The sequence below is a fragment of the Cetorhinus maximus genome, chromosome 15, assembly GCF_964194155.1.
Source record: "Cetorhinus maximus chromosome 15, sCetMax3.hap1.1, whole genome shotgun sequence".
In the NCBI taxonomy this organism is placed as follows: Eukaryota; Metazoa; Chordata; class Chondrichthyes; order Lamniformes; family Cetorhinidae; genus Cetorhinus; species Cetorhinus maximus.
The window spans coordinates 14,568,320-14,580,930 of record NC_135893.1 but is presented as its reverse complement, the minus strand read 5'-3'; the positions used below and the strand labels follow the sequence as shown (position 1 = coordinate 14,580,930).

At 42.4% G+C, this 12,611-nt stretch overlaps 1 protein-coding gene across 3 annotated transcripts in view; it reads left to right on the top strand.

The window, feature by feature from the left end:
• LOC144690418 (myo-inositol 2-dehydrogenase-like) overlaps window positions 1–12,611 on the top strand; it is a 35,913-nt gene that overhangs the window by 17,522 nt on the left and 5,780 nt on the right. For 2 of the 3 annotated variants that reach the window (XM_078557911.1, XM_078557912.1), the window contains 5 exons: window positions 6,006–6,590; window positions 8,089–8,159; window positions 9,827–9,935; window positions 10,670–10,797; window positions 12,110–12,217. In XM_078557911.1, coding sequence (XP_078414037.1) covers window positions 6,006–6,590; window positions 8,089–8,159; window positions 9,827–9,935; window positions 10,670–10,797; window positions 12,110–12,217 — 1,001 coding nt within the window. The remainder of the gene's footprint in view (window positions 1–6,005; window positions 6,591–8,088; window positions 8,160–9,826; window positions 9,936–10,669; window positions 10,798–12,109; window positions 12,218–12,611) is intronic. The other variant, XM_078557913.1, reaches the window with a different exon arrangement.

The following is a 12,611-nucleotide window of genomic DNA, read 5'->3' as shown; positions in this document are numbered from 1 at the left end:
ACACTGAAATTTATATACCACATTACTCATTTGTGTAATATGCAGAATGTCTTTTTGGCTTGACAGCAGCATTCTGTTGGTGACGAATATCGCTCGTGTTACTACTGCATAATAGCAGCTTGAAACAGCTAGCTTCACCCGTTGCTCAAATTTTTGAGAGACTTTGCTCTTCCAGGGTAATCTGAGGTAGACTGGCACTTTTCAGGGCCGAAAGTGACGACCTTAGGTCCATTCATGAGTTTGCGTGATATACAGTGCAAAACGATCTGTTCAGGGTAACCATTATCCTGCGGGATGCCTTTGATGCGCCCTATTTCAACATCAAGTTTGCATGGTAAGCAAATGGCTCGGGGCCCTTTTTACAAGGTTGTCGATAGGACCAATCTTATAGCGTGTGGAACTGTAAGAATCCCGATGTGTATATTGACCAGTGAAGGTAGGCTTGTCCATGATAGAGAACCCCCTGGCAGATTTTTCAACTAGCATGTTGAGGAAAGCGTGTTCATTTGACTCTTCCATTTCAAAGGTAAATTTGAGCACAGGATGGAGCTCACTAAAACATGCAAAAAAATTATTGCATGCAGCTGCAGATTTAACTATGGTGAATATATCATCTAAATATCGGAAATATGCGAGGGATAGGAGCTTGGGTGTCATTCCATTGAAGACACGTTTCTCGTGAAACCCAACAAAGATGTTTGCAAGAGCTGGGCCTAGAGGGGATCCCACGGCTACACCATCTTTCACCATCTATCCCGCCACAAACCAGCATCCACTGAAGATGCTGAATCCTTGAAAGCATGCTAGCGCTGCGTGTTGCTAGATTTCGAACAACCTGTCTGGCTTTCACATGCAACGCGAATGTCTTACAGCGTTGCAAGGCCTTAAGACCAACCCAGACATGCATGTCAGTAAACCTGACAAAAGGTCAGGAATAGTCATCCTTAACAAGTGCGACTGTATCAACAAGATGCACGTCATTCTTAATGACAGTTCCAAATTCGTTATCCATTGGACCTGATGCTCAACATGACCAGTCAGCCTTGTTTGAATGTAAGCTAAAAAAACACTTGTTGGACTTGTGTAAGAGCGATGAGCTGCCATGTGATAGATATGACAAGGTCGGTCCTCATGGCTTGCTGTGTCTGCATATGTATGGGCTGCCCAAGATGCACACAAGTGATGTCCCTTTATGCCCTACCTTATCTTGACCAGTTCTACGCAACATGAATTGTTGCAACTAGTTTTGAGTGCATTTTCCAGATACACGGTGTAAGTTTTCTTCATGATTGCGAAGGCCATACAGGACTTGCATATCGATAGCAATGCTGTGTCCATGTGCTCCTTTGACATTGTTAGCCTATTCACCAACATTCCACTTAAGGAAGTGGTAGATTTTTGAACTGTAGCACTATATCATGGCGATCTAGACCTGCCACCATTGCGTGAATCAGCATTCATTGAGCTTACGAAATCAACTCGCACAGTTGGGTTCAGTTTTAATGACACCATGTATGCCCACATAGATGGTGCTGCTGTAGGATCCCTCTAGACCCAGCTCTCGCAAACATCTTTGGGTTCCACAAGAAACATGTCTTCGATGGAATGACACCTAACCACCTACTCCTCACATATTTCTGATATTTGGATGATACGTTCGCTATATTTAAATCTGCAGCCGCATGTAATAATTTCCTTATGTCTTAATGAGTTCTATCCTGTGCTCAAATTCACCTTTGAAATGGAGCAGTCAAATGAACTCCCCTTCCTTGACGTACTTAGTTGAGAAATCTGCCAGAGGTTCTCTACCATGGTCTACCGCAAGCCTACGTTCACTGGCCAATGTACGCATTAGGATTCTTACAGTTCCACACCCTATAAGATTGGCCTTATCAGCAACCTTGTTAATAGGGCCCCAGCCTTTTGCTGCTCACCTTGTAAGCCTGATGCTGAAATAGGGTACACCTAAGGCATCCTGAGGAATAATGGGTACCCTGATTAGATCATTTCACACTGTATGTCACACAAACTTTTGAACGGGCCTAAGGTCATCACTTTTGGCCCTAAAACGTGCCCAGTCTACCTCAGATTACCCTGGAAGAGCAAGGTCTCTCAAAACTTTGAGCAACAGGTGAAGCTAGCTGTTTCACACTGCTGCTATGCAGTAGCAATGCGAGTGGTATTCACCACTAACAGGATGCTGCCATCAAGCCGAAAAGACATTCTGCCTATCACGCAAATGATTAATGTGGTGTATGAATTTCAGTGCCAGTTTGATACTAGGTATGTAGACCATATACCCCAAAGACTGGCAGATAGTATCAAATAGCATGTCCCATCCGCTGTTTGCAATGGGCAAGGTACACACTGTACCCAACCAGCCACGCTTGCAAAACTCAAAATACAGTGTCCAACATTAGGTGTGATTCTACGATTGGATAACATTTCCGAAATAATCCTCAGTGTGCTAAGAATTATACTGTCAACCAATTTAAGATTGTCGTTGGGCTTGCAGTGTGGTGCCTTTGTGTGTACTGTTAGCTACGTATATTAATACGCAGGGCCCTTTTCTTTGCAGACAGAACACGTACACACATTGGACCTGTTTCAGCTAAACAAAATAAGTTATAGCCATACGTTGACTCATTCCTCAGGGCAATGCCTTGACCAATCAGGGTCAAGCTGCTTGGTTTAACTTTCAGGCAATGCCTGGCAGTTAACTGTCAGTCACCATCAATTGGTGCATTCTCCATGGCAATGCCTCTACCAATCAAAATCCACTTGTCAACCAATCAGCACTCTCTTCTAATAAAGTATAAATTGTTTTTTTTCCCCTTATTAGTATTCTTGCGAAGTGTCATGATGAGTGGAAGACGAAAAGCTACGATCTCTCTTTTTTTCAGCAATACTCGGACTTCAATCACTTTGGGCCATCCCGAGGACATTAAAGATATTATATAAGTTTATTTTTATTTCACCTTGCTGGTCTAAAGAGAAAATTATGGTCAAGACATCAAGAGAATTCCCCACTGTTCTTCAAGTAGTGCTATGGATTTTTAACATGCACCTGAGCAAGTGGGATAGTCATAAAGAGAGAGGAAGTGCTCGAAGGGTTGAAATCCTTGAAAGTCGTTAAGTCACCAGGGCCAGATGGATTGTTTCCTAGGCTGCTGAAGGAAGTCAGGGAGGAGATAGCAGATGCTCTGAGGATGATTTTCCAATCTTCACTAGAAACAGGGGAGGTACCGGAGGACTGGAGAAATGCAAACGTAGTTCCATTGTTTAAAAAGGGATCAAAGGAAATGCCAAACAATTATAGGCCAGTTAGTCTTACATCGGTGGTGAGCAAATTAGTAGAATCAATCCTGAGAGATAGGATTAACTGTCACGTTGAAAGGCATGGACTAGTCAGGGATGGTCAGCATGGATTTGTTAAAGGAAGGTCTTGCCTCACAAATTTGATTGAATTCTTTGAGGAAGTGACAAGAAGGGTTGATGAAGGTAGTGCAGTGGATGTTGTGTACATGGATTTTAGCAAGGTATTTGACAAGGTCCCACATGGCAGATTGGTCAGGGAAGTAAAAACCCATGGGATTCAGGGTAATGTGGCAAACTGGATAAAAGGTTGGCTTTGTAACAGGAAACAAAGGGTAACTGTCGATGGATGCCCTTGCAAATGGAAAGTTGTCTCAAGTGGTGTTCCACAAGGCTCGGTGTTGGGATCTTTGCTGTTTGTGTTATATATTAACGATTTGGACATGAACGTGGTGGGGCACGATTGGGAAATTTGCAGATGACACAAAGATTGGCCGAATAGTGGATTGTTTGAGGATAGCCATAATCTCCAAAACGATATAGATGGGTTGGTAGAGTGGGCGGTAAAGTGGCAGATGGATTTTAACATAGAGAAGTGTGAGTTCATACATTTAAGAAGGTCAAACAGTTACAGGGATTACACAATAAATGGGAATATACTAAGCGGGGTAGATGAAGTGAGAGATCTTGGAGTACAAGTACACAGGTCCCTGAAGGCAGCAGTTCAAGTAGACAAGGTTGTAAAGAAGGCATATGGAATACTCTCCTTCATTGGCAGAGGTATAGAATATAAAAGTAAGGATATAATGTTGGAATTGTATAAAACACTGGTGCGGCCACAACTGGAGTATTGTGTGCACCACATTACAGGAAGACATAATAGCTCTGGAGAGAGTGCAGAGGAGGTTTACAAGAATGTTGCCAGGGTTAGAAAAGTGTAGCTACGAGGAGAGATTGGATAGGTTGGGGTTATTTTCCTTAGAACAAAGAAGGCTGAGAGGTGACTGGATTGAGGTATACAAAATTATGAGGGGAATGGATAGAGTGGACAGGATAAAATTGTTTCCCTTGGTGGAGAATTCTAGAACCAGGGGACATAGATTCAAGATAAGTGGCAGAAGGTGTAGTGGGGGACATGAGGAAGAACTTTTTTACGCAGAGGGTAGTGGGTGTCTGGAATTCGCTGCCCAAGTTGGTGGTAGAGGCAGAAATTTTAAACTCTTTTTTAAAAAAAAAATGGTACCTGGATCTGCACCTAAAGTGCTGTAAGCTGCAGGGCTGTGAGCTGGGTGCAGGAAGGTGGGATTAGAAAAGGCACCTGGGTGTCCTCGGGCTGGCACGGTCAAGATGGGCCGAATGGCCTCCTCCTATGCTGTAACTTTTCTATGGTTCTCAGCGAAAAAGGTACAAAAGGCCTTGGTTTAACTTTTCATTTGAGGGATGGTGCATCCTATGATGAAGCATTCAGCGCAGTATTGAATGTCAGCGTAGATTGGATTCAGAAGCGCTGCTGTGTGGGTTTGAACCTTGAATCTTTTACCGAGTTGAGAGTGCTACCAATTAAGCCAAGCTAACAAGTAGACTAAGATAAAAGCAAAACACCGCCGATGCTGGAAATCTGAAATAAAAACAGAAAATGCTGGAAAAACTCAGCAAGCCTGACAGCATCTGTGGAGAGAGAAACAGTCAACATTTCAAGTCCGTATGACACTTCTTCAGAGCTTAAAAAAAAGTATACTAGTTTTACTGTGCTCCTATTCCCAGTTTAATATTATCCAAAGCCTTTCTTGGAAGGACTGCCGAAGATTCCGGATTCACCTGTGATGTCTGTACAGTTGATGCAGCCAGCTCCCTATTGTTTGTCAAATACAGTAATCTTGAGATCACCCCTGGTGAAGCCTGGCACTCAGAGCATTCTTCCAACTGATATAATTGCAGGATCATAAACAAAGCAAACTGGACTAGAGCCTTGTGGTTCCCAAACATCTACACTACACAGCCCTCTTATGTAAAATTGTGAGCTTCACAATCTGTTTTTTTTTTTGTTTTCCTTCCTCAGTAATTATAGTGTTAAGATGACACTTTCAAAGTTAATGGTAAGCAACAAGGGTTCAAAATTGAACATACAGTTGGCTGTGATTTAAATATTAGTGACTTCAAGGGTACAACTCCATGTGCTGAAGTAGAATTTAGACATCAAATTGATTTTGCTTTCTAGTTTTCTTCCTACATTGCAATGGTGACCACATTTCAAAAGTACTTCTTAGCTGCAAAGCACTCCTGGATGTCTTGAGGTATGACCCTGAATATTGGGTGTTGAAAAGCTTTCCAATCCAATGGGGAGAGGGGAACATCACAGTGGTGCTCAACTCTATTCTACTCTGATGCCCATATGTGTCTGCTTCCAGTCAGGGTCACTGAATTGTGATCAGGGCTTTAACACATTTCCCCTTCTCTCCCAACTTTCCTCTATAGGTTAGTATTGAGGCCAAGTATAACACCATGCTGCCATAACAGCTGGCTTTGGCTAATGCAACCCTGGGATAGTTGTGGTTGTTGTGACTCAGTACAACTGTACTGTGTATTTATCAAGTGAACTGTTGTGGCCAGGGGAGACTAATAGATATCTAAGTTTTTTTGTTATTTTTGTTTAGTTATCTAATGTTTTGTTGCTGTATTCTCTTTACTAGGTCTCCTCCTGTGGACTTTGCTGCTGGTATGTCTGTGCTCGATCAATCTGTTCTACCACAGTCATCATCTTTTGTGTTCCAACCTAACCCATGTCCCACCAGCTTCAGCAACAACATTCCATCCCCAGTATCTCACCATCAGAACATGATCTCATTTAGAACAAGCGTGTCCAACTCCACTACCAGCACAGTGACAATCCGCCATGACATGGCTACCTCAAACTCCCCCTCAGGTTCGTCACTTTTATTCAATGGCTTTCAAGTCCTTGGTCATTCACACTCTTCAAGATCCAGTGGCCAAAGGCACATCGTTCCCGAAGCTTCCAATAATGTTGCTTCCAACGTGACAATAGGAGAATATGGGAATGGTGGTTTGTTGGGCAGCCGCATTGGACTGGCACTGTTTGGCGTTTGCAGTGGCAGCAGAGCTTTGTTTAAAAGCATCGAAGAGGAGAGTGGCTGCCGCTTGCTGTACATTGTGGAGGATTGCATCCAGGATTTGGAATGTTCCTTCAGCACGGACGTTCTTGCGAACACCAGGGTGTTGCGGGGGCAGGACGCTGACATTGTGCTCAATGACCAACGGTACGATTATGAACTGCGTATTAATTCTGCACAGACCTGCCCATTTTGGAGCAGTGTGTTCCTTTTGTGGAGGCAATAGGATAGTTTAGAGACGCCGTGGTCTCCATGAGTTTGCCTGCTGGCTTAGGGAGTTGAGGAGGATTCTCCTAGAGTTTTTCCTGAAATTGACCGCAGGTTAGTTTGTTCTCTGCTGGCTTGGATTCCAGCAGTGCAGGAGGGAGATGTATGAGTTTGCATCATTAATGGATAGGGTGAACATGGAAGGCCTTGAAGATCTTTTCTCACCTTTCTCTTGTATGTTTGTATGATGTTTCCCTGTTTAATTTTTTTGATTTACTTCTCTTGAAGTGGGCACTCCTGCTGGATCACTGAGCCACTGACTTTGCCCAAGTGGCCATTCATCACTTGAGAGTCTGGAGTGCAAGTATCTGCCGGGGGAGGGATATCATTTCAGAGCAATTTATTTTTACATGGAATCCATTTTCATGCCCTTACGGCAGATTGCTGGACAGGAGCAGAGAGGAGTAGAACCTCAGGCTGTTTGTCTCTTGCGAACTGGTCCCTTATCTAATTTGTAGACAGCAAAGCCCTTTATAGTTCCCATCCCTGTGTATCTGGTTGAAATCAGTTAGCTGAGCATAGAGCTTGGATTGGATCTAACCAGCTGCTCTCCCTTAGTTGTGAGGAACCCGATTCGGCTCCAGCATTTGGCTACTGAGTTTAAACCTTCTTTACAACAAAAAGACCCATTTGTTCCTTATTTTATTCCACAGTATCATTAGAACCTTTGTGTTTACTGTTTTCCCACCCCTCAGCCAGATGTAATGCTTGAACTATGCAAGGTACTTTGACGAGCAACATCAGCCCTTTGTTTAACTTCAGTTGCGGCACCCTAATTTTGTGTGTAATGGACCAGGTCACTCCATAGCAAGCTGAGTGGATGCCATGTCAGCTGACATCCACCCCTAATGGCAATTGTCTGTTGATCATTTTGGCCATTCATTTACAGACTGTTGCTGCTGAAAACGGGTGTGGAGCAGTGAACATTGCCAATAAAAAGCTGAACAGAATATATGTTATGGAAATCAAACAAGTAAATTCTCAATGGACAGGAGGCCTGTTCGAGGTTAACCTTTTAGATTCATTCTGAGCTGGAGAAGCTTCTCTTTCTTTGTTTTATTTTGGATTTTCCACATTTTCAGTTTTTTTCTCTTTTTATCTTGTACAAGAATGTTCCTGTTCCACTGGCTGTTTTGGACGATAGGTAATATGGCAGAGCATAGACTGGAGGTGAATGGAACCTGTGTTTAGGATTATTTTGTTTCATGATTAATGTGACCTTTGGTTCAACTGAATTTTTTTTTTTGCAGTGGTCTCTTTTTGCAAATTAGAATGAAAGCATTTTACTTGTATTTTTAAAAATGAATTGAGTTCTTAGATGCATTTCAAGTTGATCTACACAGACAACTAATTGTTTCCTGTGCTGTTGTTTGTACAGTGTCTCAGGAATTATTATTTGCTCGCTGGCAGAAGAAGGCTCGGAAATAGTCCTGGATGCTTTACGCGCAGGTATGGTGTGCGTTTTGGATAAATGCAGATGGGAATTGGAGGGACAAGGAAGGATGATGTTGAGGAGGTAACTCTTGTCGGTTTGCTATAAAAGTTAAGTGGGTCTGCACCGTGCACTGTGGTTCTGAGTCAACCAGATAATCCTATGTTTGATCCCAAACATGTACTACGTTAGTTGTTTTTAGCCTGGGGAGCTACTGGACGGCTCTATAACCAGCCTCCGCATCCCTGGAGGAGGAAGGGGAGAGTGATCAGTCAGCAATGCTATTCGTGATTGCAAGCCAGTGGTTTCTGCTGGAAAATATATTTGTTTGCATATTTGATAAGGATAAGGATTTGCTATGGTGTCCTATGTTTTCAAATAGCTTTGTGATGTTTGGTTTCCGTGTAAATGGTGACCACTTGGATGAGATGCTGGCATAGTTGCTGCCACCCATGTAACTGCCATAAATTATGGATCAGCACCACCACTGAGAGGAGGAGGGACCAAAGGAAAGGCAAGTGGATATAGGTTGATAACAAAGAAGGAAATCGAGATGGGATACTTGAGAGTGATTGCAAAGTTTTATGCTTGTATAATCAGTAATGTGAAGCTTAAATGGTTTATGATTGTTTATTTAACTGAGGTGAGGTTACAAACTTAATTGACTGATATGCATCAGTCATTTTTATAGCTTTTCAATAATACATATTCCCTGTCCATCACACTTGCATGTTGTCAAATGCCAATTTCTGCACCTGTTTTAAAAAAAAGCTTGATTAAGATTAAGAGTTCTTTTCCAAGCATAGAAGAGCTCTCTACATGCAGGAAATACCAGAGCCGCAATGCCCCGAGCCTCTTTGTTGATCCTGCCACAAACAATGTTAGGGGTGCTCGTCCCCAGCTAGATTAGTGATTCATTTTTCAATTAACTCGATGTTTACTTAACATTGGTTAGAATTTATCTACCCTTTAGTGTTGGAATGATATCTTGTATTTTAATGGGTATAATGTTTCTGCCCTTCTAAAACAACGTGCCCTCTGACTTACTGTAGGCAGCGCATTGGTGATTCTCTAATGCCTGCCACAAGGATAGTTGCTTCTTATCCCCTCATTTTTCACTTCCTGCCCCTGAAGTTAAAAAGACTTGTGCTACAAGGATTCAGAGCCCTGAAGTATCTCTCCTGAGTGGTTACTGTTCAAGCATGAGCTTGGATTGTCGGTGGTGGAGGGTTATTTGACTGAATTTGCCAAGGCTGATTCTATCCATACTTGGCATCCACATGCACCATCCTGTAAGGTTTCCTCCAGGAAGCTACATTTCCTCTTGCATGTTGGAACACTTTTTCCCTTAATGTTTTAGCCTGAGCCCATCCATATCTGATAAGTTCTTTACAGCATCTTTCTCGCTCTCCTACAAAGGATACGAGTTGAAGCTTGTTGTCTGATAAATGAACTTTTTCTCCTTCGTAACCTGGTTCATGGAAGATTTTATGTCTGTGATTATGCCAATGATTTTTAGCAAGAACCTGAATTGTAACCCCTCCAGCCCAATTTCCCAATTACACACCAAGTGGGAACTCTACTCTGATGTATTTAGCCAGACACTACCAAAACACCATGAAAGATTGTTATGTCTCGTATAACAGTACTCTGAGGTGAATGAAGTATTTTCTTTGTGTTTCAGGTAAAGGGGTATTCTGTGAAAAGTTACTGAGTTTAGACAAACAAATGGCTGAATCATGCTTCGATGAAGCTGCAAGATGTGGGCAGCCTCTGGTCTGCGGACTCTATAAGTGAGTAATGTCTGCCAGCTGGGATTAATGCTAGAATCCCATATCCGTAGGTAATTGCGTTGGTAACTTATTTCCTCAATCAAAGAGTTGGTGGCAACTCTTTTTAGGTAAATGTGTTGCCCAGAACATAAAGACCCTCAGTTTGATCTCAGTCTCTGTGTTGCTCCCTCACCTCAGCTGGTCAAAATGGAAGGGTAAAGAAAAATCAGCCAGGGATACTGGCCCTGGCCACAGCTAGAAAGTATACATGCCTGTGCATACACCAGGTGGACAGTTTCAGCTATAACACCTCCCGGGATCAGATAGTTTCCTGGCATTTACTTGGCTTACACTGCAGAACGGTTACTTGGGTGAGGTGCTGGAAGTGGCTGGTTGTCATGCAACTGTACCTCAGGAAAAGGCTTCAAGGGAAGATGGGAGAAAACAAATAAAAAAACAAACAGCAGGGAGCCTGGTATTACATGTTATTTTTTTAAATGTGCTCAAGACATGTGACCTTCGTGATGTTCCCATGATTTTCTCCATTGTGACCTCTTGAATCCAGTTTTGAAATACTGGCACCTGATCTTGGGAGTCTGAATGAATTCCTTAGTTTCAAAAACCAAGTTTGAATAATAATTCGCAATTCTGCCAGAATAAACTTCCTTTGGTACCAATGTGTTATTGAAGTTCATATCAAAAAAAGCAGAAACTCTGATCTTTGACATTAATGTCTATTTTCTATCTCCATGCAGACGTTTTGATCCAGCCGTGCAGTTCTTGTACAAAAAAGTTCACAATAAGGCTCTGGGGAGGATTCAACGAATAGTCAGTGTCAGTAGGACCTACCCTTCTCTGTCACTCAGCTATATCAAAAAAACAGGTATGGGCTTGGAAAGCAAAGTGCATGCATATGGAGCAGTTCTATGTATATGTGATTCAGTGGAAAGTTGATTTGAAGAAACGAGTTTGTGTGTAAAAAGAAAAATGCTGAAAATATGAAACAAAACAGAAAATACTGGAAATGTACAATAGGTCTCAACGTTTAAAAAGGGGTAATGATTCTGATGGAAACCTGGATTGTGACTAAGAGTGTCTATCCAAATCGTTAACCTGTATTTATTGGTTTTCACCAGATGTTGGACTTGATGTGTATTGCCAGTAATTATTTCCTCCCTCATTATAGGAGTCTTCCTGTGACGGACTGGTTTTGTCAACTCCTTTTTCACTTTTTATGAGACCATGATCACACTGTTCTTCATTAGTCTTTGGTGTATCTGGGTCGCAGTGATAATTGGCAGTGAGCTGCATGTTCTTACTGTCTAGTGGTAATAGATAAGGTGCAGTACTGTCTCCCCAGTCCCTCCCTCATTGGTGTCTCAGCACACTAACTGTTGTGCACAATGGTGCTATAGTACAGTGCATCATTGAGCATGTACTTGTAAGTAGCTGCTCATCTCTACAAGTGTTAAATTATTGCATACAAGCTTCCATATTCCTCAGTGAAATGAACCCCAGAGCCGCTTGCATTCACATCACATGGTAAATTACCACTAAGGTAGTTCAAACTGTCAACCATAATGCTTACCTGCAAAACATGAATGGTAGAGCAATGGGGAGTGAGGATTAGCATCTATATGTTATGTAGAATAACTTGGGCACACTAACACTTTTTTATGCCTTCAAAGAGGGAGCTGGTGCAGTTCTTGATGCTGGCAGAGATGACATAGTTTAGAAGCTAAATGGATAATCAGATAATGAACATTTGGTCCATATGTCATCTCCTGTACTGGTTTCAATCACCTGAAGGGACCAAAAAAGAGTTTGAGTTATCCCCAACCCCTTTTTATTGATCCTGGGTGTTTCTTGCCTCTCCCAGGAGATTACAACGCTGCTTTGGGGGGCAGTGCTCTGAAGTGTTTAGTTGATGCCCTGGCTGTCATGAATGTGAGGGTAAGCTTGATGGACCAGCTGATCTTTTCCTGGCTGTCATTTTTGTATGTTCCTGTGTACCTTGAGGTTGAGAAAAGACTGATAACCTGATCAGAATTCCCTGTGTCTTGTGATGTTTCAGCCCTTTCTGCCACTGAAACCTGCTCCAAACTGAAATCTTCTGTGCATTGTAATATAATTGTGGCGCCTTGACCTACTGTTCTGTACAGACAAATCCATCTGAATCATTCTCTTTTAAACAGGTGGGATATTCTACGATGGTGTAGTACACGACTTAGATACTGTCTGCTGGCTACTTGGAGAAAACGCTCCGGATACCATATTTTCATTGGGTCATGCCTTCTGCCAAGGTAGAAACTAGTTGAACATTTAATAAGACAGTGCTTGTAGCAAAGAGCTTGCCTGCAAGTGGTGAGGGGAAGAATCTTTAGATAGTAGATTTAAATCAGTTTTGTCAAATCTGTACCTCCGTCTGACTCAGGAGCTTGAACCTAGCAAGCAGCCTTATGATTGAAGCTTGAATATAGATCTGGAGAGGGGATGGGGATGGAAATTTGAAGGATAATTTTTTTGACTTGCGACTCTCTACCCAGCTCCCTTTCATGTCCCCTCAGTTTGGGAATGGGTATTTATGTTTCATACCATTTTTGTCCATGGTCAACTCCCATGTGAAAAGGAGTTGGGTCACAATAGCCTAGTGGCTATAGCACCGAAATATCAACCCACAGAATTGTGTGTTTAATT